This window comes from Phoca vitulina, unplaced genomic scaffold, assembly GCF_004348235.1.
Source record: "Phoca vitulina isolate PV1807 unplaced genomic scaffold, GSC_HSeal_1.0 scaffold7, whole genome shotgun sequence".
NCBI classification, from domain to species: domain Eukaryota; kingdom Metazoa; phylum Chordata; class Mammalia; order Carnivora; family Phocidae; genus Phoca; species Phoca vitulina.
Genome location: NW_022589710.1, coordinates 71140172 through 71164817, shown reverse-complemented (window position 1 = coordinate 71164817; position 24646 = coordinate 71140172). Strand labels below are relative to the sequence as shown.

At 62.9% G+C, this 24646-nt stretch overlaps 2 protein-coding genes and 1 pseudogene across 3 annotated transcripts in view; 1 reads left to right on the top strand and 2 right to left on the bottom strand.

Annotated features, from left to right (window-relative positions):
- Positions 1-481: 481 nt before the first annotated feature.
- TMEM121 (transmembrane protein 121) lies at positions 482-3933 on the bottom strand. 2 transcript variants are annotated; one of them, XM_032406052.1, is made up of 2 exons: positions 3877-3933; positions 482-1930 (listed from the first exon to the last, which is right to left on the bottom strand). In XM_032406052.1, the coding sequence occupies exon 2, from the start codon at positions 1794-1796 to the stop codon at positions 843-845; it is 954 nt and encodes a 317-aa protein (XP_032261943.1). In that variant the 5' UTR covers positions 1797-1930; positions 3877-3933; the 3' UTR covers positions 482-842. The 2 variants fall into 2 exon arrangements, with proteins under 2 accessions (XP_032261943.1, XP_032261944.1); XM_032406053.1 differs by lacking the exon at positions 3877-3933 and adding an exon at positions 3670-3735.
- Positions 3934-11156: 7223 nt separating this feature from the next.
- On the top strand, positions 11157-11885 carry LOC116632753 (annotated as a pseudogene).
- Positions 11886-18583: 6698 nt separating this feature from the next.
- Positions 18584-24646, bottom strand: part of TEDC1 (tubulin epsilon and delta complex 1) — a 13010-nt gene continuing 6947 nt past the window's right edge. The window contains exons 5-8 of the mRNA XM_032404681.1: positions 23716-23814; positions 20990-21076; positions 20417-20584; positions 18584-19497 (exon numbers count right to left, since the gene is read on the bottom strand). Of these exons, the coding sequence (XP_032260572.1) occupies positions 19174-19497; positions 20417-20584; positions 20990-21076; positions 23716-23814 (678 nt within the window). The 3' untranslated portion in view covers positions 18584-19173. The remainder of the gene's footprint in view (positions 19498-20416; positions 20585-20989; positions 21077-23715; positions 23815-24646) is intronic.

Genomic DNA, 24646 nt, shown 5'->3' with positions numbered 1-24646 from the left:
CGTCCTTGGCTGGGTGGGTGCCCAGGGCCACATCACGAGGGCGTGGTGCCAGGCAAAGGCCAGGAGAGAAGCCATCTGCCCCTGGTGTCCTGTGCTCTCAGTGACAGGTCAGGCAGCCTCAAGCGTCCTCTCTGCCCCACCAGGGCCCAAGCGGCTTGGGCCCCATGGGTGTCTGTCCCCGAGGGCCCAGGTGAGGTGGGGCCAGGCTCCAAGCTCCTGGCCTCAGCCTACAACGTCCACCTGGGAGCAGAGCCCAGACCTGGTCTCAGAGCCCGCCGCCCCATCCCTCGTCCCACCCCTGGCGCTGCGGAGAGAGCCAGGGGCTCGGGGTCACTTCTGGGCCTCAGGTGCGGAGGCGGGCGCGTGCTTAAGGTATCCCAGGGAGCGCAGAGTCGGGGTTCCGGCACCTCTGCGGGTGCGCACGGTGAGGCTCGGGGGTCAGGGTCTCTGTGACAGCGCGGCAATGGGCCGGCACCCGGGAGCTGGCCCAGACCCCCCGCCACCGCCCCCTCCCGCCCCCTCCTCCCGCCCGGTCCAGCTGCCAGAAACAGGACTCAGGAAACACGCAGGCGGGGCACGGCGGCTTTGGATACAAAACTGTAAACACGAGTCTTTAAAATGACAGAGGCCCCCTTGGCCCCAAACTCTGGGCCAGAGGCCCCCACCAAGGGACCCCCAGGGGACCAGACCTCCGCCCGCTCCGTCCTCCCTCCCGCCCCAGGCCAAGCACACAGCGGCCCACGCGGTCCGCGCTCCGAGGGATTCCTGAGCTGAAGACGCGGCCGCGGCCCCGGGCCCTGCGGGAGCCGCCCCCACCGCAGCGCACGCCAGCCGGGGCCCTGTCACGTGCCCAGGGCGTCGCGCGGGGGCGAGGGCCCGCGGGGGCGGCCGGGCGGGCCGGGCGGCGGCGGCGGGGGCGGCACGGAGTTGCGCGGCGGGGGCGGCTGCAGCTCCAGCGCGAGCGCCGGCGGCGGGAAGTCGCGCACCTGGCGGCGGTACTCGAGGAACGTGCAAGCCTTGGTGGCCAGCGCCACCACGTTCTTGCCCACGAAGATGGCCGAGACGCGGCTGTCGCGGAAGAGCGCCATGTTGGCGGCGCGCGCGAGCACGGCCACCACGTTGACGGTGGCGAGGCTGAGCACGGGGTAGAGCATCATCTTCTGCGGCGCGATGTGCTCGCCCTGCATGCTCACCTCGCTGAGCGCCACGCACGGCAGCACGAGCAGCAGCATGTAGCAGTAGAAGAAGGTGAGGCCCTCGGCCCACAGCGGCAGCCCGCTGCGCGGCGGCTCCCACAGGCCGGCCTGCATGTCCAGCAGGTCCAGCAGGTCCAGCGCCACCCAGAAGAGGCGGCCGCGCAGGTCCTCGCGCTTGCGGAACGTGCGCACGTAGTCCATGCGGTCGAGCGCCACGAGCAGCAGGAAGAGGCCGGGCACGCACACCGACAGCAGCAGCGTCAGCGCCTTGCGCGCCACCGGGTCGGCCGCGCCCCGCCGCGCCGCCTTGTAGTTCTGGAAGACGAAGTAGAGCTTGATCTCCAGCACGAAGATGTAGAGGAACCAGAGGATCATGGCGTAGCCGCGCTTGGCCGTGCGCACCTCGGCGCCCACCCACACGGCCACGTAGCGCAGCACCAGCAGGAAGCACACGTCGCCCACCAGCACGATGATGCACACGCCGATCTTGCGCGGGCCCTGGTTCTGCTCCACCAGGTACGCGTCCATGACCGCCATGCTGCCCATGATCACCAGCGTGGTCAGGCACACGTGGCGCCGGTCCGGGGGCGGCAGCACCATGGTCGGCCGCCGGGGCCCCCACGCGAGGCGGGACGAGGCCCTGCGGCGGCGGCGCTCAGCCCGCGGGCATGGCGCGACGGGGCCTGTCCAGCCGCTCTGAGGGCGCCACCGCTGCGGGCTGGCGAGCTCGGAACCTGGGGAGACCAGAGGGGACAGTAAGGGCGCAGTGCGGGGGCAGCCTCCGCCCTCCTCGGCCCCCGCGACGTGCCTCCTGCGCGGGATGCGGGGCGCTGTGCGCGCGCCGGGCGCCCGGGGCCCCTGGGGCACGCACGCGCCGAAGCGCGCGGGGGACGGGGAGCCGGGAGCAGGGCCTCCAGGGGGCGCTGCAGCCCCACCTGAGACCCGAGACCTGGTTCCCGCCGCCGCCAGGAAGGAAATGGAACGGAAGTGGTTTCTCCCCGCGGCGCGCGTCCCCGGGCCCCGGTGGTTTGTCCCTGCCGGGCCCACGCCGCCGGCCCTCCGGCGTCCTCTCCCCGCCGGGCGCCTTGCTGGGCGGGGAGGCGGGCCCGCGGCCTCCGCTCTGCGCGCTCGGGGAGCGCCGGAGGCCCACGGAGGCCCACGGAGGCCCACGGAGGCCCAGGCCCCATCCCCGGCGCGGCGCCCGCGCGCCCGGCATGTTTTCTGGTCCAGGACTGAGGATCATCCCAGTCCTGCGGATCCTCGCCCAGAAGCCTCCTGCCCTGCATCTCTCCTTCCTGCCTCGGCCGACTCAGTGTCCCCTACACACCCGTCCACTCTCCCCGGGCCGTGTGGACCATTCCCATCCCGCTCCCACGAGGGCTCCCCTTGCCTACGGAGGCTCGCGCCCCGGCCGCGTCTCCCGCCAGGTACACCGCCCCGCCTGCGCGCCCGCACACCCACACTGCCCTGTTACTGTGAAGGGGTGGACCCCTTACAGGCCCTCCCCTGCACCTGTGGGGCCATCTCAGGAAGCCCGCCCTCCGCTGTCCCCACCCGGACCTTCTCTGGGCTCTGCAGCCCCCTGCCCCTCTCACAGCCTTGGCACACAGGCTGTCATGACTGCGCGGGTCGGTGTCCCACAGCAGACTGGGTCCCCACACCTGGGCCCACAAGCCCGCACCCTCTGACCGTCCCTTGCAGACTCGCTTGCACGCACTTCCAGCCAGGCCCCCTCACCCCGCCTCCCCCTTCCACAGCACCCTTGGCCCTGGGCTCTGTTTACTGCCCTGTCTAGACAAGGACATAAAATTTAATGTCACCCGTGACTGTGAAGCGAGTGCTCAGCCTGGCCCTGGTGACACCACTGCCCCCAAGACTGGGGAAGGAGGTCCTCCTCCAGATTGGCACCTCCATTCCCGACCTCAACGAGGCTGCTGCCCCACCCAGCACCCGCCTCCCAGGGGCCCTGCAGCCACACACAGGACCCCCACACTGTGAGTTCAGACACCTCGAGTGGAGGTACCTTGCGGGGGAGCGCCCTATGCCGCCACCTCCACAGTTCCGGGAGCTCCTGCTCCCCACCCACACACTCAGCCCATCTTCACCCACCAGGTGGAAGCCCCCTCCCACCCGGACCTCCTCGGGCCGCAGCAGCCTTCCTGCCAGGCCAAGTAGCCAAGAGAGCCACTGCACCGCTAACCCCTCCCCATCTACTCCTCCGTTCTCGTTCCCTCTCTCGGCCACTCGTCACACCCGGGCTGAGGATGCCAGGACAGACCCCATCCCGACGGGAGCCCGCAGGGGGAGCCCCCGCCCCTGCCCCAGGAAGCCAGAGCCAGGGCCTCACCACCCCTCCCGCACACCCTTCCCGGCCTCTCCCCGGGGACCTGGCCCCAGGCCCTCCTGCCTTGGCTGTCCTGGGCCGGCCCTGCGGTCCCCCGCATGGCCCCTGCCCGCCCCCTCCCCGAGCCACCTCCTCGGTGCCCACTGGTGGGGGCAGGCAGGAAGGGGCCGCCAGCCCCGACCAGACCGAGGCTGCTCCCGGCAAGCTGCGTCTCCGCCCTTCTGCCCGCAGCGCCCGCGCCCCCGGCCGGGGCCCGCCCTGCAGCACCGCTGCGCATCCCAGCCCCTGCGCCCGGGCCCCTGCTCGCCCCGCTCCCGCCGGCGGCCCCGCGCCTACCCACCGCCGGCCCGCGGAGCCTCCGCGCCGGGCCGAGGCCGCGCTCCCTCCGCTCTGCTCGCTCCCCTCGCTCCTCGGCACGGCCCCCACCAGAGGCCCCGCCCCCGCCCAAGGCCACGCCCCGCGCGGTGGTGGTCCCGGCGCGCCGCCGCCCCCCCCGCCCCCCCCCGGCGCCCGTTCCCCCGCCGCCGCCCCGCCCCCCGGCGGTGCCCGGGACCCGTGGCCCCGGGGAGCTGGACCCCGCCGGATCCGCGCGCCACCCCTGGGAAGCCTCTGCACCTTGCTTCACCCCACAGCCGGGATCTCTCGCCCCGCGGGCCCTCAGTCCCGCTCACGCTCTGAAATCCCACTGCAGCCCCACCCAGGCCGCCCACCAGGGTGACCCCACTCGCCTTCGACAAACAGCCTGAGGACCCAGTTCCCTGCAGCGGAGCTGGTCCCGACGTGGGGCTGGGCTGACCACTGGCCCTCTGCAAGTGGCCTGTGGGGACAGAGAAGTGGGGTGGGCCTCTGGGCCCCGCATCTCAAAGACACCCCGAATCCTGGATTTTTTCAGACTTCCTGAGTTTCTTCTGAGGGTGGAAGACAGGAGCAGTGGGTGGTCCTCGTCTTCTTCAGCCATCCTGGGGAACGTTTTCCCCCAACCCCAGCCTGTCCACCCTGAGCCCCCACACCCCACCCTGTCGCCCTTAGGGTGGAGGAGGGGAGTGCATCTGCTGCCCTCCCCAGAGCTGCTCCCACGTGCCTCCGTCCCTCCCTCCGTCAGAGAAGGAGATGCAGGGTCAGAGAGGTGAAGGGTCACCCAGGATCCCCCGATGCACAGGGGTGAAGCATGACTCACACCCAGGTCTGCTGACATTGAGGCCCTGAGCGCTTCCTGGGTCTGTGCAGGTGACCCATCCGGCCACCCTCCCTCCACACGGGGGCCCCAGGGACATCGCGGTGCCAGTGGGAAGTGAGGCTAGCTGGCCACTGTGGCCACCCGGGAGCACAGCTGAGGTGCTGTGAGAAGCCCGAACCCGCGGGATGACCCACACCCACTCACACCGTCGCTGCCATTTCCCTGCCTTTGTGCCCAGGGAGGGGCCCCACAAACCTCAGCATGGTTCCTCTCTCCCAGGGAGGCTTCCAGAAGCCCCAGCCCTCAAGGGACAAGAGGCCTGCATTGAAAGGCCACACATGCAGCATGGAGGGAGGAGGGGAGGAGGCTCGGGCATACAGGTCCCACCTGGGCAGTGGGCAGCAGCACCTGTCCCCGGGGCGGATCCACCTGGCAGGCCCAGGAGGCAGAGGAGGGGCAGGTGGAGTAGGAAGAGAGCCAGAAGCACCTCCCTGTGTCCTCCACTCTCAGGGAGGGGCTGCCCCCCCAGCTTCTCGCCCTCTGCCCTTCCCTACATCCCCTAAGGGCATGCTCAAAAACCCCCGTCTTTAGCCCCAGACCTGCAAGGCTGCTTTGGTGCCCCCACCACCCCAGCACCCTGTTCTTGCCTCCAGTTAGGCAAAGCCCAGGCCTGTGAAAGCCTGCCCTGTGTCTGCTGACCTCACTGGTGCTCGGCCCCCTGACTCTGTGTTTCCATCTGCTCCAGGTGGAGGGATGAGGGGTTGGGGGCGTGGAGGTGTGTAGGGGTGAGGGGTGGGGGATGGAGGTGTGTGGGGGTGAGGGGGTTGGGGGTGGAGGAGTGAGGGGGCTGGGGGGTGAGGGGGTGGAGGGATGGGGGGATGGAGGCGTGTAGGGGTGGGGGATGGAGGTGTGTGGGGGTGAGGGGCTTGGGGGTGGAGGAGTGAGGGGGCTGGGGGGTGAGGGGTGGAGGGATGGGGGGATGGAGGCGTGTAGGGGTGGGGGTGAGGGGCTTGGGGGTGGAGGAGTGGGGGGGTTGTGGGGGGTGAGGGGGTGGGGGTGGAGGCGAGGCCCTTGAGGGCCGGCCCAGAGCGGTGGGGGTTGCGACCCCAGGCAGGGCAGGGCAGGCTCCTGGGGGACAGTCCGTTCCTTGGCTCTTCATGCTTAGGCTTCCTCAGCTTGTGGACGCCCCACTGCCATCTGCCGTGGACATTGCAGGGCCTCTTCCGTGTGGTGAGGACACGTGTCATGCCGGAGAGGCCCACCCTGGTGACCTCATCTTCACTTGACAACATCTGCAAAGCCCTTGTTTCCAAATAAGGCCGCCTTTGGACGTGCCAGAGTTTAGGACTTGAAAGTACATTTTGGGGGACATAGTTCAACCCAGAAACACTTTCCCAGCTTGCCGGTCTGCCTCCCACTCCTAGGCCTGGCGGACACCCGCCCCAGCAGCGCTGGCCCTGCCAGCCCCCCAGCCCTGTCTCTGACAACAGCCCCCCATGGCCTGGCCAGGCCTCGTTTGCCTGCCGCGCACACTGTCCCGGTGTCTCCCCGAGCTGCAACACCACTGCCCTCGTTTGGGTGCAAGCCCAGCCCCACGCACCTCACTCCAGGCCGGGCTTCCACCCAGCTGCCACCTCCACGCTGGGGTGTGGCCACCTAGCCGCAGCCCCTCCCCACTGGCCAGCGCTCGGTGCAGTGACCCGGCCCGCCTGGAAGGCTGATGACGCTGAACCAAACCCACAGGGAGAGCGTGGGGAGCCTCACGGTGCCTGGGTTCCCCCAGGAGAGAGCAACCCCCGTTTCTGGCCGTTGTGCCAACTGAGCTGAGTGCAGGTCATCAAGCTCTTGGAGGGCCCAGGGTGGCAGCAGCTCGGCCCAGAGGGCTGGGGTCTCGGGCCCTGACCTGGCTGCAGGTGACCGGGGCAGGCCTTACCTCCAGTGCGCAGCAGCGAGCACGTGGAACCGCTCAGGGACGGAGGGATCTCCACGCAGCCCTCAGGCATCCCAGACACAACAGGGCAGCACACGGGCCTCCGGGAGCAAGCCAACAGAAACACTGATGGAAGCCGACAGGGACTGGAGGCGCTAGCCGGGGTCCCGGACGGGGCCCTGGGAACCATGCATGCCACAGAGAAGACCAAAACTAAGGATCAAAGGAAGCGTTAAGAGCAGAGTGGACACCCCGGGGGAGCCCCGAGGATGGAGGGAGGGCGGTATGGAGGGCAGGGCTGGGGACCACGGAGGGGAGAGGACGGAGAGGGGTGGCTGGAAGCTGTACCCCACGTGTCCTTGGAAGCCCAGGCCCCCACCCCAAGGCACAGCGGCACTCTGAGGAGGTGGCTGAGAGGTTTCTCTATCTGTTGAAAGCTGCCAAACCCTGAAAACCCACCCAACCCTTGGCATTTATTAAAAACAAAAACAGAGCTGCACAGCTCATATAATTTTTGTCTTTGTTGAAAACCAGAGACAGAAAATCTTAAAAGCCGTCCGACGGCAGAAGTCTGAGCATTCTGTGACGGCTGACTTCTCGGCCACAAGAGCAGAACCCGCCCGACAACGGGGTGACTGGAGTGACATCTTCCATCCGCTGGAAGAGAATAATTGCTGTGTCGGCCGAGTAACGCCCCAGAGACGCCCTAATCCCCAGCACGTGGGATCGCACTGCTCGGCGCAGCCGCCGGGACCCGCGGGAGATTGTCCCAGGAGCCGTGAGGCCGTGTGGGCTTCGTAGCACTGGCAAGACGGAGGCCGGGCCGCAAGCCCAGGAGTGTCTCTGGAAGCTGGGAGGGCAGGACAGCAAAGCCTGCAAGGGGATGAGTCCGCGTCCCTCTCACGCGAGGCCCCGCCGTACGGCTGCAACCCCTAGCTCACGCGGTTGCTGGCCAACAGCACTTCTTCACTCAAACAGGAACCGGGCATCTGCGGCAAAACGGGTGTAGAAGATGCCCTTCCGGCAAAGAAGAAAATCCCAGAACGAGGCCAGGCAGGCAAGGAGAGCAGAGAAGCTGTCGTCGTCGTGATGAAATGCTGAGAAATGATGACGGGTAGAAAACACAAAATTAAAGCGTGACCCGACGGCAGCACATCAGGCCAGAAGGAAACCGGAGAGGGTGTCGGCAAGCTCTGGGGACGGAGCGAGCCCCTGGACTTCCCACTGCAGCAGGAGGAGCCCCATGGAGGTGTTCATACAGTCGGCCCAACGACGGGGAAGAGAGAAAGAGCAGGTGCGGAAACGAGAAAACCGTTTCAAGTGGCAGATGGAAACCCTATTAGCAAATAGAATCAATCAACATAACAAAAAAGTAGTGCAACCACGTGGCCGGTGTCCTAGGAATGCAAGGCTGGTTCGATCCAGGAAAACAAATCAGTGTGGCCCACCGTGTCAACGTCTAAAGGAGAAAGCACGTGACCCTAGCAGTTGGTGCAGAGAAAGCATCGCACAGAATTCAACACCCGTCCATGATGAGCGCTCTGAGCAAACAGGAAACAGAAGGGCATTTACTTAATCTAATAAAGGGCATCTACAAAAAGCAGCAACAAAACCAAACAAAAACTACAGCTGACCTAACACCAAAGGACCGAATGCTTTGCCTTAACTATGTGTGAATTAACGAGGACAATGTACGTTCTAGTTAGCTACAGTAGAGGAATCTGGCAGATGCCGTTCCGACCGCATAATAAAAATGAGTGGCACCAACCGCGGGGCGGATTGGCTTCGTGGGCTTCCTGGCGTGGCACGCTGAGAAGGCGTGGCATCCCTCGTGTAATACCTGTGCCCACCAGTTGGGGGACACGATGGAGGGGCGTTCTGCAGACCGGTCATGAAAGTCAGGAACACACAGAGGAACATTCCAGATGGAAGAAGACTAGGGAGCGGTGACCAGCGATGCACACAGGAGCCAGGCCTGGCCGTGGACCCACGAAGGACGTGGGGAAGCTTGCGTGGCCTCTGCAGATTAGACGGGGACACTGGGCCCCAGTGGTTTCCTGATTCTGAAGGTGGAACTGAGGTTATGCAGGAGAAAGTCCTTTTGCTTCCGGAATACTCCGAGCTTTATGTCTGCATAACAGGTGTATGTCTGCAGCCTGCTCTCCAAAGGTACGGAAGCACACGTGTACAAACACGCGTGAACGTACGTATACCGCCCCTGTTACACGTGCATACGTGTTACATGTGTGTGGAGACAGAGAACAAAGGGGTAAAGTGTAGGAATCCGGGTGGAGGCGTATGGAAGGTGTGGGTATTATTTGAAATTATTCCTTAAATGAAGCGTAATTCTTCACATTAACAGGTTAAATGAAGAATAAGACTGTATCAGGAGATGCAGAAGAGACATTTAAGAGAGTTCAGTGACTGTTGGTGGTGTGTTAAAAAAGCCTTCCGCGGACTAGGAATGGAGCGGAGTGTTCTGATCTGATGGACTGTGTCTACAAGAGTCCCTCGCAAGGAGCAGTCCCGGTAATGAGTTGAAACACTCTCTCTCAGACAGAAGCAGACGGACGCCAGTGGGCGGGGGCCATACCGGCCGCATGGGCTCAGCATCGTGCTAGAAGCTCCCGGAAGCAGCGCTTCTCTCAGGAAGCAAGGAAAAGAAACAAAAGGAATACGAATTGGAAATAAAGAAATGAAGCCGTCATGAGATATTGCAGGTGGTGGCACTGGGTGCTTGGAAGAGTCCGAGGAACCCGGAGAGGAAGGTTCCCAGTTAGTAAGTGAGTTTAGCGAGATTGTCTACCAGGTCAGTACGCAGAAGTCGGCTGTGTTTCTGTGGCTTTCAGCAGAGTTAGAAAACTTGTATGTATGCGTGTGTATATAACACACATATACGTGTATGTATTACACATACGCACACGTGTATCTATCCATACTGTTCGTAATACCGAGGAATAAATCCGACAAAGGAAGTATGATACTTCTATCCAGAAAACCAGAAAACGTTAATGAGTTACACCTAAACAGATGGCGATGTGTTCATAAATTGGAAGAATCAATATTACAAAGCTATCACGTCTCCCCAAACGGACCTATGCAGTCCATGTAATTGCAAGCAAAAAGCCAACAGTTTTTCCCAATATGTGACAAACTGATTCTAAAATGTGTACGGAAACGCGAAGGGCCAAGAAGAGTCAAAACCTTCGTGAAGGGGCGCCTGGGGGGCTAGGTCGGTGAAGCGGCCGACTCTCGATCTCAGGGTCCTGAGACTGAGCCCTGTGTTGGGCTCCACGGCAGAGGGAGAACAGGATGACAAGCCTACCTAACACGGGTGGAGACCTGTGGTAAGGCTGGGGTCATGACCACCGCGTGGCATCCGCGGAGCGTGGGGAGAGGACGGCAGGTGCGGCCAGGCACGGAGGCGCCCCACCAGACGGTGAGAAGGCGAATCACAGACAGGAGGTGCAGCAAGAAGGAGCGACGGAGGACTCGCATCCAGAACGCACGGAGAGCCTACACCCATCGGTAAGAGGAAAGACAACCCAACGGGGAAGATGGGGGGAAATGCGGAGGGGCACTTCCCACAGGGTCAGTCATGAGATGGCCAACGTCTCTCGCCATCGGTGGGGCTGCGGTGAGACCCCACCGCACACCCCCGGGCGCGGCTGCGCGGCCGAGTGAGGTCGGGGGTGTGAGGCCGCTGCAGCTCTGCATGCCGACGGGGGTGAGCCGGCGCAGCTGCCTAGGAAAACGGGCCTCACCTCCCGCAGCCGAGCACAGGCACACGCTGCGGCCGGGGGGTTGAACGGGGTGTGCACACGAGCCACCGGCCGCCGTAGAAGCATTCCTTGAAAGCGCTAAAACTGCAGACAACCACGTGTCCCCCCAGCACAGAAGAGGCCGATGAGCTGAGGGTGTCTGCACCTGCATTCCGTACGCAGTGAAGACGACGGCCGTGCAACAACATGCATGAAGTTCACGCAGAGAAGCCAGACCCAAGGAAACACGACGTAGGACTTCCTAAAGCTCAGGGACGAGACGGAACTAAGCTGCGGTGTTGGCATGTGCATGCTTAGGTGTCAGCCATGCGGAAGAGCGCTCGAGCTCCGCGGACCGTGGTCTAGTTCCTGTCCCGCGTGGGGGTTCCACGGCGTTCACTCGGGGTCACTCACTGAGCTCAGCACCAAGGATCTGCAGCTTTCTGTACACATATGTGCTGTCGTTCACAATAAAATGCTCCAAGGAAAAAGTAACAGAAAATGAAAGAAGATAATGGATAAAACATTTTTTAAAAGATTTTATTTATTCATGAGAGAGAGAGAGAGAGAGAGAGAGAACGAGCAGGGGGGAGGGGCAGAGGGAGAAGCAGGCTTCCCGCTGAGCAGGGAGCCAACGCAGGACTCGATCCCAGGACCCCGGGATCACGACCTGAGCCGAAGGCAGACGCTTCGCCGACGGAGCCACCCAGGCGCCCCTGGCTAAAACATTTTTAAGTACGGCTCAGTCGGATCCCGGCAGCAGCTGCAGCGGCTCTCATCTCTTCTGACTCTCCTTGCTATCTCCCTTTCGCTTCTGGAAACATGGCTTCCAGCGTGGCGGTCTCTGACGGTGTCATCCAAGTGTTCAGTGACGTGAAGGAGCGCAGGTCCTCAACACCAGAGGAGGGACTCTTCTGCCTGAGCGAGGACAAGAACATCATCCTGGAGGAGGGCAAGGAGATCCTGGTAGGGGCTGTGGGCCAGACTGTAGACGACCCCACGCCACCTTCGTCAAGATGCTGCCAGACAAGGCCTGCCGCCGTTCCTCTGTGACGCAACCTATGAGACCAAGGAGAGCAAGGAGGAGGACCTGGTGTTTATCTTCTGGGCACCTGAGTCCGCAGCCCTTAAGAGCAAAATGATTTATGCCGGCTCCAAGGATGCCATCAAGAAAAAGCTGACGGGGACCAAGCATGAATTACAAGCAAACTGCTACGAGGAGGTCAAGGATGGCTGCACCCTGGCAGAGAAACTGGGGGGCAGTGCTGCCCTCCCCCTGGAGGGCAAGCCTTTGTGAGCCCCCTCCAGCCCCCTGCCTGGAGCATCTGGCAGCCCCAGACCTGCCCATGGGGGTTGCAGGCTGCCCCCTTCCTGCCAGGCCGGAGGGGCTGGGGGGATCCCAGCAGGGGGAGGGCAATCCCTTCACCCCAGTTGCCAAACAGCCCCCCCTCAGCCCCGGACCTTCCTCCTCCCTCCATCCCTGACGGCCCTGGCCTTCCCAAACCGCTTTTGATCTTCTGATTCCTCTTGGGTTGAAGCAGACCAAGTTCCCCCCAGGCACCCCAGTTTGGGGGGGCCTGTATTTTTTTAACGACACCCCAGTCCCCCACCTGTTCCTCCCTTTTCCCATGCCGTCAACTTCTAACCGCAACAGTGACTCTGCGCTTATCTGTTTAGTTCTGTGTATAAATGAATGTTGTGGAGATGACCCCTCCTTGCACCGCCTGGTTCCCCTGCCCTTTTCCCCTGGTCTTGGCCACCCATGGAAGCAGGACCAGTAAGGGACCTTCAATTAAAAAAAAAAAATCTGTTTAAGTATTAAAGGAAAATAACTGGGTGCCTGGCTGGCTCAGGTGGGAGAGCACATGACTCTTGATCTCAGAGTCATGAGTCCGAGCCCTGTGTAGGGTGTAATGATTACTTTAAAATATTTTTTAAAATAATAATAATAAAGGAAAATAACTATGAACCTGGAATTTTATATCCAAACAAGTTTTCATTCACATGGGGGGTGTGACGAAGGTATTTTCAGGCACAAAGGGGCCCGGAAAGTTTGTCACAACTGGATTACTTGAAAATATGTGTGGATTCAAAGCAGAAACAAATCTAAGAGAGATAAAAAGTAAGGATAATCACAATTTTAGTAAAGTTTATGGTTATCTTAAAGAAAATATATTCATACTAGCTGAGAACTAAAATCTCATACAACACAAATAAGAATTTGGGAGAACAAAGGACATGAGAACATGCTGAAGTATTTATTTTGTTGGAAAAGGAAGAAATACAGATACGTGTAAAAAAGTCATCAATCAGGGGCACGTGGCTGGCTGGGTCGGTGGAGCGAGCCGCTCTTAGTTTCAGGGTTGTGAGTTCGAGCCCCACGCTGGGCACAGAGATTACTTGAAAATAAAATTTAAAAAAAAAAGTCATCTGTAAATAAACATGAGAACAACTTTTAAGTTCGGGCAACTGCCATGAAAACAAAACAAAATATATGATGTTCAAGCCAACAGAAGAAAACTAGATCTACCCAATGGAAAGCAGAAAACAAGAAAAAGAAGGAGACAAAGAAAAGCAATGGAAGATAAAAATGAAATGCAGGGATGCCTGGGTGACTCAGTGGGTTAAGCATCTGCCTTTGGCTCAGGTCGTGATCCCGGGGTCCTGGGATCGAGCCCCACATCGGGCTCTGCTCTGAGTGGAGAGCCTCCCTCTTCCTTTCCCTCTGCCTGCCCCTCCCCCTGCTTGTGCTCTCTTTCTCTAAAAAATAAATAAAATATTTTTTTATTTTTTTTAAAGATTTTATTTATTTATTTGACAGAGATAGCGAGAACAGTAACATAAGCAGGGGGAGTGGGAGAGGGAGAAGCAGGCTTCCCACCAAGCAGGGAGCCCAGTGAGGGGCTCGGTCCCAGGACCCTGGGATCATGACCCGAGCTGAAGGCAGACGCTTAACGACTGAGCCACCCAGGCACCCCAGATAAAATCCTTTTAAAAATAAGTGTACAATTAATCATTTAAGACAGACTCTTAACGTTGGAATAAAATAAGTGAACAATATGCTGTATAAAAAAAAGTCATGAGGTTTTTTAAGACACAGTAAGGTTGAAACATAAAGGGCAGACAAGCCTTTACCAGGCAAATATGAACCAAACAAGAGCTCTAATACCATCTCAGTATACAACTAAGTACACCTTAAAGCAGAAAAATAGCATAAAGGACAAAGAATGAAGTTGTGTACTGGTAAAAGGAACACTAGGGGCGCCCGGCTGGCTCAGTCGCTGGAGCGTCTGACTCCTGATTTCCGCTCAGGTCATGATTCGGGGTTGTGGGATCGAGCCCCACGCCGGGCTCCGTGCTCAGCTCAGGGTCTGCTTAAGTCTCTCTCTCTTCCTGCCCCCCACGTACACACTCTCTCCCTAGAATAAGTAAATCTTAAAAAAAAAAGTTAAAATAGGGCTTTTTACAGGAATGCAGGGATGGCTCGACGTGGGAAGGAGTGTTGGTGTAGTTGCTGCAACGTATTTCATTACAAAAGGGTGAAGGAGAAAATCATGATTGTCTTGATTACTGAAGACAAAGCATTTGAAACCTATGATCTAAAAAAGCTCTTGGGAAAACCAGAGTGGAAGAAAACTTTCTAAAAGTCACAAAACTTCATGGAAAACACACGGCGAGCGCAGCAGCTAATGGAGAAGCCTTGGGTGCGCGGCCCTGGCGGAGGGGGAGCGGGATGCCTGCCGTCCTGCTGCCGGCGGGTGGAGCGCTAGCCCCTGGCCAGAATCAAACCACAGCCGCACGGAGGCTCCCTACACCAGCAGTGACGGGCACTTCGCGTCTCTTCGCCCGGAGCCCCTCCTGCCTGTGCTCGGCAGGCTGCGTCCTGACGCGGAAACAGAGCCGCGGGACAGACGGGAGCTGAACTTGGAGGACAGGCCAGGGCAGATCAATGAGGAAGGGCGCGTCCGCGCGGAGATGGTGTTGGGAACCGGCTCACGCTGGGAAACCAGGACACCACCCACACGGCGGACTCTGGAGGACAGAAGACGTGAGCGTGAAGGAAAAACCCAAGGGAAGGAAACAAACGGAGGAGAACGTGGTGTAGGAGAGGCGGCCTGTCTCCAGACGCTCGCCGAAAGAACCGAGAAGCAACAAGATGATCGATCTGGTGAAAACAGAATTTAAGCTCTCTGTTCAGCAAAGCGGAAGCACCAGCAAGTGTTTAACCAGATGACAAAATGGAGAAGATGCTTACGATGAGCGAAACCAGCGAGGGATGCGCAGTCCCAAACACAAGTGACCGAAGGGTCCGCGCAGTCACATCGGAGGGCACCCGAGAAGCGAAGCAGGTGCCGGCGGAGATGCTCCCGGTGAGTGCACAGATGCCAGGTGAATTCGGAGACCGCTTAATGCCCATTCCCCTGCACACCTGCCGAAGCCAGACCGTGCTGAGGGAGGCTCTCGGGGACAGGAATGTCGCGGCTGGTCGGAGTGGGGGCTGGAAGGGGGCACAACCAGGCGTCCCCAGCCAGGTGCAGCGTCCCGCTGCTCTGCTCCTGGGCTCCTGGCCCTTCTGTGAGGTTTGAGAAGGCACGCAGAGCCTCGCAGGTTCCGATAGCCTAGGGAAGTCACTCTAGAGATGTAAGAACTCACGTTTTCAGTGTACGGGGTAGTTGGGTTTTTTTTTTTTTCGGAACTGCTGCTACGTTGTCAGGACCTAAATACCTATTACGCTGTTGGGTCCCGATGAGCAGACCTGTTAGATATTTCTTCCGAGCAGCGGGTACTGGGAAGAGCCCCGGGGGAGGGCAACGCCAGACCCCAGGATGTGACCTCGGGGGAGAACGCCTGCCGCTGCCAAGCTCCCCCCAGGGAGACAAGCCCCAGGCCCGTCTGGCCCCTGCTCCCGCTCACATCCTGGCATCGCAATCACAACCACATCTGGCCCTCGACGATGCAGACAGCCGGAAAACTAAACCAGAGGTGTTTGCACGCCACGTTCACCACCGCATTATCCACAACAGCCGACGGCTGGGAGAGGGACAGGGAGATGTGGTCTGTCCGTAAGTGGAATCTTCCTCACTCTTAGTTTAGGGGGGAGTCCTGAGCCCTGCCACCGCAAGGCTGAACCGTGGGGGGGCCGAGCACGGAGTGACCTCAGCCACTCACAGGAGGACACACACCGTGTGACCCACTCATCGGACGTCCCTAGAGGAGTCCGTCCACACGGACAAAGTGGGGTGGGGGCGCCAGGGGCTGGTGGGGGGCTGCGTGTGGATGGGGCCAGAGTAGCAGTTGGGGAAGATGAGAAGGTTCCGGAGATAACACTAGACCCATACACTTAAAAATGGTTAAGACAGTAAATTTAATGTTAGCTTTTTACTACCAAAAATTAAAAACTGTCCCCAAAAGAGGAGGGAACAAATCTTGGGTGTTATAAATAATAATCTGAGTAAACCGGACGGAAAAACAAGAGAGCCATCAGCTCACATGCCACACAACCAAGACAGCCACAGACCCGGGACCCCAAATCTACCAGAACCCACCCAGCCCCGCCTGCCCCCCCACCGCCTCCTCGGTGACCCCCAGCACATCTCACCCCTCCCTGACCCCCTCTCGGAGCGCTGTGCAGCCCCACAAATACAGACCCTGTTTCCTCTGTCTGACCACCCCCTGGCGTCACTCGGTGCCCGTCCTCTAAGCCTCTGACCACCACCCTAACCCCAATGACACGGCCATGGCTGCCCTGTTTATGGGGTTTAGTCACCGCACCCCAGGGCACTGTGTGAATCCTGGTTGATGGATGAGTGGGGAACGGCCAGCTCAGCCAAGAAGGGGCAGAGAGGGGAGGACGGTGGCCGGCTGCGCTCAGTACCCAAGACCCTGTGGAGGACACAGGAGCGTGGGGACCCGTGCAGGGCTGGGGGCCACAGCCGCAGGGCAGGGCCGGCGGAGGGTGAGGGGATGGCTGTGCACCAGGCCACCAGCTGTGTCCCTCGGGAACACCTACAGGTGTCCACCCGGAGGCGTCCTGACTGCCCAGGTCCAGCCAAGGTCGACCAACGGTGTGAGGAGGCCCTGAACTGAAGGGACAGGAAGCAAGCCAGTGGGTGGTGAGGTCAGGGCCAGAAGCACCCTGGAGCTGGCACGGGAAAGGTGGCCGTGGTGCGGCCAGTGAAGTGGACGCACCTGTGTGCGGGGCTCGCCCGTGGGTCCTTCTGGCACCGTATTCAGTAAAACACCCGAAGAGGCCAGCATGTACGGCGGACGCAGGCCCACGAAGCCCACGGGCCGTGCCACCGAGACCTCTCCCCGGCCTGTGTGGCTCCCGCTCTAAGGGTCTCCTTGTGGGTCACCGTCTGTGACCTGTCTGTCCTGCCTCCCACGTTCCGGGAGGCCTGGTCACCGTGCCGCCCGCAGTCCACTCCTACCAGGCCGGCTGCTGTGCGGACAGCAGTTTGCAGGTCACGGAGCGTTTCCCGGCGCTGGCTCAAGCCCCCCGGCCCCCCCTGCGCCGGCCCTGCGCCCACCCAGCGGGTCCGGGTCACCTGATCCTGACCCCTCTTCTCCGGGGTGCCTGCCTCTGTCTCTGCACAAGTCTTCACAGGTCACGGGGGAATTCTACTCTGGCTCGTCTGTCCTTGTCTCTGCGGGGTCTTCTGAGAAGCAGGTCTCCGGTGTCCTCGCCTCCCGCGGCCGCGCTGTCCTTCACGTCTCCCTGGGGAGCCGGGGGCTCCCACTGTGCTGACCTCACAGAAGCCTGCCTGCCCAGAGCAGCCCGCTGCCCCTCACTGACCCCACTGTCCCCCCGACCCCACTGCCTCTCACTGAACCCCTCGCTGCCCCCCACTGCCCATCACTGACCCCACTGTCCCCACTGCCCCCCGATGCACCCCTACTGTCCCTCGCTGCCCCCACTGTCCCCCACTGCCCCTCGCTGGCCAGGCCGGGCCGCAGCCTGCACCTGCGTCTGTTCCAGGGGCTGTCTCAGGCCGGTGGACCTGTCGCGTCAGCGTAGGGGAGGCGGGGGAATGTCAGACGGCAGCCCGTGGGGGACGGACCCGCTGGTTCTGCCCCGCGCCTCCTGCCTGCCACTAAGCGTGTGCTAACTTACTGCGGCCTTCGTAGGAGCCGCACAGGGCGCACCTGCTCCCCGGGCCACCATGAGTGTGCCTGGCCTCCCCCCGGCCTGGGCCTCTTGGGGCCTGTCCCGCCCCGCGTATCCCAGAGTCCACACCAAAGTCGCAGACACCGTAGGGTTTTGAGTGGCGTGTATTGGATCCACACATCAGCTTGACAAGGGGCAGCCCCGTGATCCTGAGCCTGCATGTGGCTGCTAAACCTCAAGTTCCCAAGGGCCAGTGGGTGTCCTGGCTCAACGGCGGTCCCCAGAAGGCAGGGGGCTCTGGGTGGACTTATTTCCCAGATGAGGAGGGTCCCATCGGTGATTGGGACGGCTGAGGGCATGGCAGGCAGAGAGGGGCGGCTGCAGGGAGTCCAGAAGGGACTTCACACATTCGGAGGGCTGCAGGCGGAGGGTCGAGGCCCCGTGGGCCCTGGACCACAGCTGGAGCCCTGAGGAGGAGCTGGGAGGGGGGCTGTGGTTTGGAGGGAGAGACCCCAGCCCAGAGACTGTCCGGGGGCCAGGCCTGTGAGGAGAGGGTCAGGGATGCCCTCCTGACCAGTCTGCCTGGTCTGACCAGTGCAGAGGGAGCACTGGGGTGTCCCCACAAGGGACGGGGAGGGGCCGGGGTGGCCGAGAGCAGCCCGGTGCTCCTGGGTGTGAGCGGTCGCTCCAGCACACCCCCGGCCAGCCAGGAAAGGCCAACGAGAGAACGTTCTGCTGCGTGTCCTCGGGCCTGACCTGGCCGGTAGGAGGCAGCCGATAGGCCCCTGCACCCGCCCAGCAGCAGGCCGGGGTTCAACTGCCCTGGGCCAAGGGGAGCCTGGCGAGGGAGGCAGGATGAGGTTGTCTGTGCCTGCTGGGTGAGGGGTGCCGAGAGGCTGGGCCCCCTGGGATGGAGGGGGGGCCTGTTCCGGCAAGCTGGGGGCCACATCTCCCGGACACAGATGGCTCTTTGTCAGGGCCGAGCCCAGCTCCCCGAACAGTCTCATGCACAAAGCCCCCTCTGTCCACAGTGGCCTCCCCCTCACCCCCAGCACCGCCCCCAGGAAAGGAACAGCGTCCCCCACCCCCGGGCTCCCAGCCAGCATCCCTGCCCAACGCACACACACACACCAGGCACAGGCCCAAGGTGGGGCGTGCAAGGGGCCAGGACGCAGTGTGTACGGGCATCCCGGGCTATCGCTTCCCCCAGGACCCTGAGGCCCCGCCCATGCTGCAGGCCATGCTGACCCCCCAGCACGGGGGCAGCCCTGCACCAGCCCAGCTTTGGCCACCACTACCCAGGGTCCCGTTCCCCTGGGCCTGAGCACAGACCTGACCCTCCCCAGGCAGGAACCTGGAAGGGTGGCCGAGCGGCCAGGGCAGAGCTTCACCCCTGCAGGGAGGCCTCTACAGCTTATTTCTGCATACTCTCTTGATCCAGAATGCCCACAGATACCACATGGGCCTGTCGTGCCTGCCCGAGTATGGACAGCCAAGGCCCAGGCTCTGCCCAAAGGGGGGACAGCCCAGGGCTCAGGGGGAGCACGCCACGGGATCGTGTCTGCATCATTCTGGGGCCACCCTGAAACCTGCCCCTCCAAGGCCCAGCCAGGGCGTCAGGGCAGGTCCCCCTCGAGGAGGGCACACCCACGGGCCCTCAGCGACCAGGCGGCAGGATCCAGAGGAGGCCGGGCCGGGCTCCCGCCAGCCTGGTCAGCTCCTGCCGACACCGGGTCTGCAGCCGGCCCAGCTCAGCCTCCAGGCAGGTTTCCCGGCTCCTCAGCGCCCCAATCAGCTCAGCAGCCCGCAGGCCTGGGCCCCCCGAGGCTCTGGCGTCTCTCTTCACCAGCCGGCAGGGCCCATGGGGCTGGGCCAGGGCCTCACCTTGCTCCCAGGCCCGCTGAAGAGCGGCCAGCTCCCGTCCCACGGCCTCCCGTGAGGCCCGCTGCACAGCAGTCCGCTCCGGCCCCCAGCCTCCAGCCTGCACGGGGAGAAGGCAGCTCTGGACCTGCCCAGGACACCGGCGCCCCCTCGGCCCCAGCACCAGCCCCCAGCAGCGCCCTGAGAAGGGCTGACAGCCCAGATCCCGCTCCTCCCCGGGAAGGGGGCCGGCCCCAGTGCCAGCTCTCCGGCGCCACCCTTCCAGCCTTCACATCACCCGCACCGGAGCCCTGAGCCAGCGGAGGGGCCCCGGGGACAGGGCCAGCAGCCTGACCCCCCGAGGGCCCTGCAGCACTACGCAGCTGCAGGCCCCACCCGCTCACCCAGGTCACCAAGTCCCCCGGGGCCCGTTCAGAGCCGAGCAGACCCTCGAGCCACCCCCCAACACTACCCACCACGCCGGGGTCAGTGTCAGGCTCGCACACCCACTGTCCTCTGCTGAATCGGCCTCCCGCCTTCTCAGTGCTCCCAGGACGGGGGAAGCGTGCGGCGGGGCTGACCCAAGGGGACACTGCTGCAGAGGCCACTTCTGACCCTCCAGGCGGGCCAGTGAGAAGAGGCTGCGCCCCCAGGGGGTGGCCTGACCCTGGCCCTCGGTGGGCGCTGCCCCGAGGCCCTGTGCCGTGGCAGACGGCCCGTGAGAGGCGCCTACAAGCATCATGCACGCCCCAGCGGTCACCACAGCAGAGGGGAAGGGGCTGCTAGCAACACCCCCGCTCCTCACAGGGTCCTGCAGACTTTAGGGTTAAACTGCCCGCAAGTTCCTCAAGATGCTTCAGAAAACTGAAGGGACTGTGGCCGGCGCAGGGCAGTGTGGGCGGGGCTCGCGTGGGGACACTGGGGACTCCTCGTCACGCACCCTGCCGGGCCGCTGCAGTCACCCTCCCAGCCTTGGACTCAAGGTGAGCTCCCCAAGGGGCTGTGTAAACGCACCCTACGTCAGCGCCCCAAGCCCTCACCCTGGCCTCCCAGGCCGCCCGCCGGGGCTCCGCTGCTCCCCGCAGCTCCTCGTGCAGGGCCTGCAACTCCCGGGCCACCAGCTCCAGCTCGCCAGCGCCCCCCGTGGGGATCCTGGGCAGAAACGTGGGCTGTGAGGCCTCCAGGGGGCAGGCGCCCAGGACCGTGTCCTGCAGAGAGAGACCCAAGTAAGAGGCAGGCAGCGAGCCCGGGCCCCGTAAGCACAGGCCCAGGCCCAGCAGCACAGGCAGCGGGGACAGATGGCACAGAGGCCCGGGGGCAGTGCCCACCCCCCGCGCGGACAGCCACCCATCACGCCGGCAGGCCTGGAGCCAAGGCGGCACAGAGGCCAGACTTCTGGAAGGCTGGACCCCTCAGGGCAGGTGAGGGGACAGACAGACATCTGGGAAGGGCCCTTGGCTCCGAGCCAGCAGGCCTGGGTCCTAACGCCAGCCACACGGTTGGGCGTGCATGTGGCCTCCCTGTCTCCTGTCCTGTCCGGGAAGGAGGCAGACACCCCCGCCCCCCAGGAAGGCTGTGGTCAAGGCTGGGAGCAGGGAGAGAGCCGGTCACACCATCCACTTCCAGAAGACCAGCTCCTGCCGCCGCCACACCAGGGCAGCCTCCAGGCGCGCGTTCTCACTCTCCAGCCTCTGAAGCAGCTGCAAAGCAAACCATAAGCTGTGGCCAGGTCAGAAGCCCACCTGGGACCCCCAGCACTGGCAACACAACCAGCATGCCCACCAGTCCCTCCGGCCCGCCAGCCGGTCACGTCAGCCACCCACCTGAAGAGCCATCTCCCCACAGGCAGGACAGGGCAGCCCCACCTCCAGGCACCACCAGGCCGACCACACCCGCGACCCCCACACCGGCCCCAAACGTGCGTTCCCACAGGGCCAGGGGCTGACACGGAGCACCCTCGACTCAGGACCTCTGCCCCACACCCTCACTAACCGGGGGCTGCACCCAAGACGCAGGCAGAGGAGAAAGCCCCAGGATGGGGAGCCCCTCCTGTGGGACCTAGGAACCCCAAAGGGCCTGCACAGCCCCACACCTGCAGACCGCACACAGACACGGGGGCCCACAGACAGCCACGTGCTCCAGTTCCGGCTGTGGTAGCACGTGCCAGCCTCGGCCTCCAGAAGCACCTGCCCAGCCTCGGCCTCCAGAAGCACCTGCCCAGCCTCGGCCTCCAGAAGCACCTGCCCAGCCTCGGCCTCCAGAAGCACCCGGCCCGCCTCGGCCTCCAGAAGCACCCGGCCCGCCTCGGCCTCCAGAAGCACCCGGCCAGCCTCGGCCTCCAGAAGCACCCGGCCAGCCTCGGCCTCCAGAAGCACCCGCCCAGCCTCGGCCTCCAGAAGCTGGGGGTGGGGGGAGGGGGGGAGGCAGGAGTCCCACCACCAGAGGGCCCCTGATCGCTGCGGAGGTGCAGCGCAGGCCGCCCCCATCTCCCCCGCCCCGCCCCTGCCACCCCTACCAGGAAGCCACAGGCCTGCCCCTGCTCCTCTGTGAACGCAGCAGCCAGCACACTGGCCAGGCCACAGGCTCTGCTCCTTCTAGGAGAGAGGTGCTGGGCTTCCTGGGGCCAGGACAAAGGACCAGCTAAGAGCTCTGCCAAGCCACCACGCCCGACGGCCGGCACACATGCCCTACGCAACAGGCACGCATGGCCCGGGGTCCCTGCTGGCCAGGAAGGGGCCCCTGCCCCACAGCACACAGACGGCCCGCCAGGCAGCCGGGAGCCTGCTCGCTGCGGCTGGAACAGGGGCTCCGGGCTCAGGACGGAGGCTCGCCCGCAGACAGAACCACACTGGGCCTAGGGGAGCACAGCCTGGGAGCGGGGCATGGGGAGCGTGCAGCTCACACGCAGGCATGCACACAGTTCACGTGGCTTCCGACAACAGTCCCCAGGTGCTCCCAGCTCCCCGGCTTCAGGCGAGACACAACAGGAAGAGGCAACAAGTGCCCTGTACCCCCCGCCTTTCGGGCCCGGTGCTGGAGCCTCCTGAGGCAGCCACCCCCCGGTCCACCCCACTGCCCTGTGGCCAGGCACGGGGACGTGAGAAGGCTGCAGGCCCAGCCGGGAAGCAAGCACGCTCACTGCCCAGCTACTCCACAGCACACCTGGCCACGCAGAGCAACCACAGATCACTCCGGAAGCTTCTGGGACCCATCCCAAGAGCGCAGGCCCTTTGGGGACACTGGCCCAGGCTTCTGCCAGTCCCCCCTCCAGAAACCTTGGAAGGAAGCCAATCGTGACCCCCATCCACCTCGGGCCGTCTAGAGTCCTGTGGCACCAACACAGCCCAGCCTCGGACAGGAGGGAGAGCCACACAGGCCCCCACGCCACAGAGCCCGGGGACCCAGGCAACACCTGGCTGGAACTGGTGCAGTTTCTGCTCTGCTCCAACCCGGGGGGGTGGGGAGGGCAGGAAGCCTGGGCCTCGCTGAGTCACCCATAGAAGGGGACCTAGCCAAGGGCACCTCGGGTCGCCGAGATCCTGCCTTGACACCGCCAGGGACAAGTGCAGCCCGAGCAGGGCCAGCCAGGTATTGGCCGGGGAAGCGGGCCTGGCAGGCACCCCCAGGTGGCTACCCCAACCCCACAAAAGGGAGCACATGACCCCAGAGCCGGGATCTGCTGGACCTGGAAAGAGGGGCCACACCAGCTCTGAGCCTCAGCCCTCCTGCCTGGCCAAGTGCCCCCCAGGCTGGACAGAGCCCAGCCCTCAAGTGACAGCCAGCCCTGGGCCTGTCCCAGGACACCCTGGCCATGCCAACCCAAGGGAAGGAAACAATCATGACAGATTAGGGTCTCCTGAAAAGAAAGTCAGCAAAGTGTGGGGCACGCTAGGCCAGCCCTCCTCTTACCACCTCAATCACCAGATGACCCCTGCATGGGCTCCAGGCACCAACACCATGAGCTTAAACCCTCAAGCAGCCTTCTTTCCTTCCTCAAGCAGAGTTCCAGAGGCTCCCCCCTCACCCAGCTGCCAGCCCAGCCTAGACACCTGTGCCCCTGGGGCCCTAACTATGCCCAGGCATGTGCACACACAGCAGCTGGTCTGGATTCCTGCACCACTGGATGGTCTAGGGAGCTGGGGGAGGCCCTGAGAACATGCCTGTCCCCCACACCAGCAAGATGGTAAGTTGGGCAATCACCCAGAGTTCAAAGCTGGTTGGCTGGGTCCTCCTTCTCAGGCCCCTCCCCACCTCAACCCCCACCACCTCACGTCTCTGCAGTCCTACGCACCAACACGCACCAGCCTCAGACAGGAGGGGGCCCCACAGCAGCCCTCACCTGCCGGCCGCCCTCTGGGTCCCTGCACAGCTCCGTCTCAGCAACAGACAGGTGGCCAAGGCTGCGGTCACTGTGGCAGCCTCGGGTATAGGAGTGGATCTGAAACAGGCAGTGCAAACCCCAGGATGAGCAGGAAGGGGCACCTCTCCCAGCGCTGAGTGAGGTTTTTGGAGCCTGCCTTGTAGGCAAGGAAATGGGCCACACCTCACCAGGGTGCTCCAGGGCAGGCCAGGGTCAGGCTCAGGAGAGGAGTCAGTACTTCTGGGGCCCTCCAGCAGGCAGTCCCGCCTACAACCTCCCCATCCCACGCAGTTCCCGGGGGTCCGGTGGGGATGGAAGGGGGCACCCTTGCTTCTCCCTAAGCTCACTGACTGCCAGGTCCACGTGGCGGGAGAAACAGCCTCTGAACGGGCTACGTGGTCCACTGGAGCCAATGGCGGGGACAGAGAGTGACTGTTTGGCTCTGGGGGGCAGGGAAGGCTTCCCGGCAAAATAAGACCTGAAGGCTTCACGGAGGTTAACGAGTAGCCGTGTCCCAAGCAGGAGGAGCAAGTAGAGCCCAGGCCAAACAAGAGAGACACAGTTTCCAAGAAGGGCTGAGGGTGCAAAAGGCCTTCTGCAGGGGTGCAATGGTGCACAGGTGCAGGGGTGCAGGGTGCAGAGGTGCAGGAGTGCAGGGTGAAGGGGTGCAGGGGGGCAGGGTGCAGGGGGGCAGGGGTGCAGGGGGGCAGGGTGCAGGGGTGCAGGGTGCAGAGGTGCAGGGGTGCAGGGTGCAGAGGTGCAGGGGTGCAGGGTGAAGGGGTGCAGGGTGCAGAGGTGCAAGGGTGCAGGGGTGCAGAGGTGCAGGGATGCAGGGTGCAGAGGTGCAGAGGTGCAGAGGTGCAGGGTGCACAGGTGCAGAGGTGCAGGGTGCAGAGGTGCACAGGTGCAG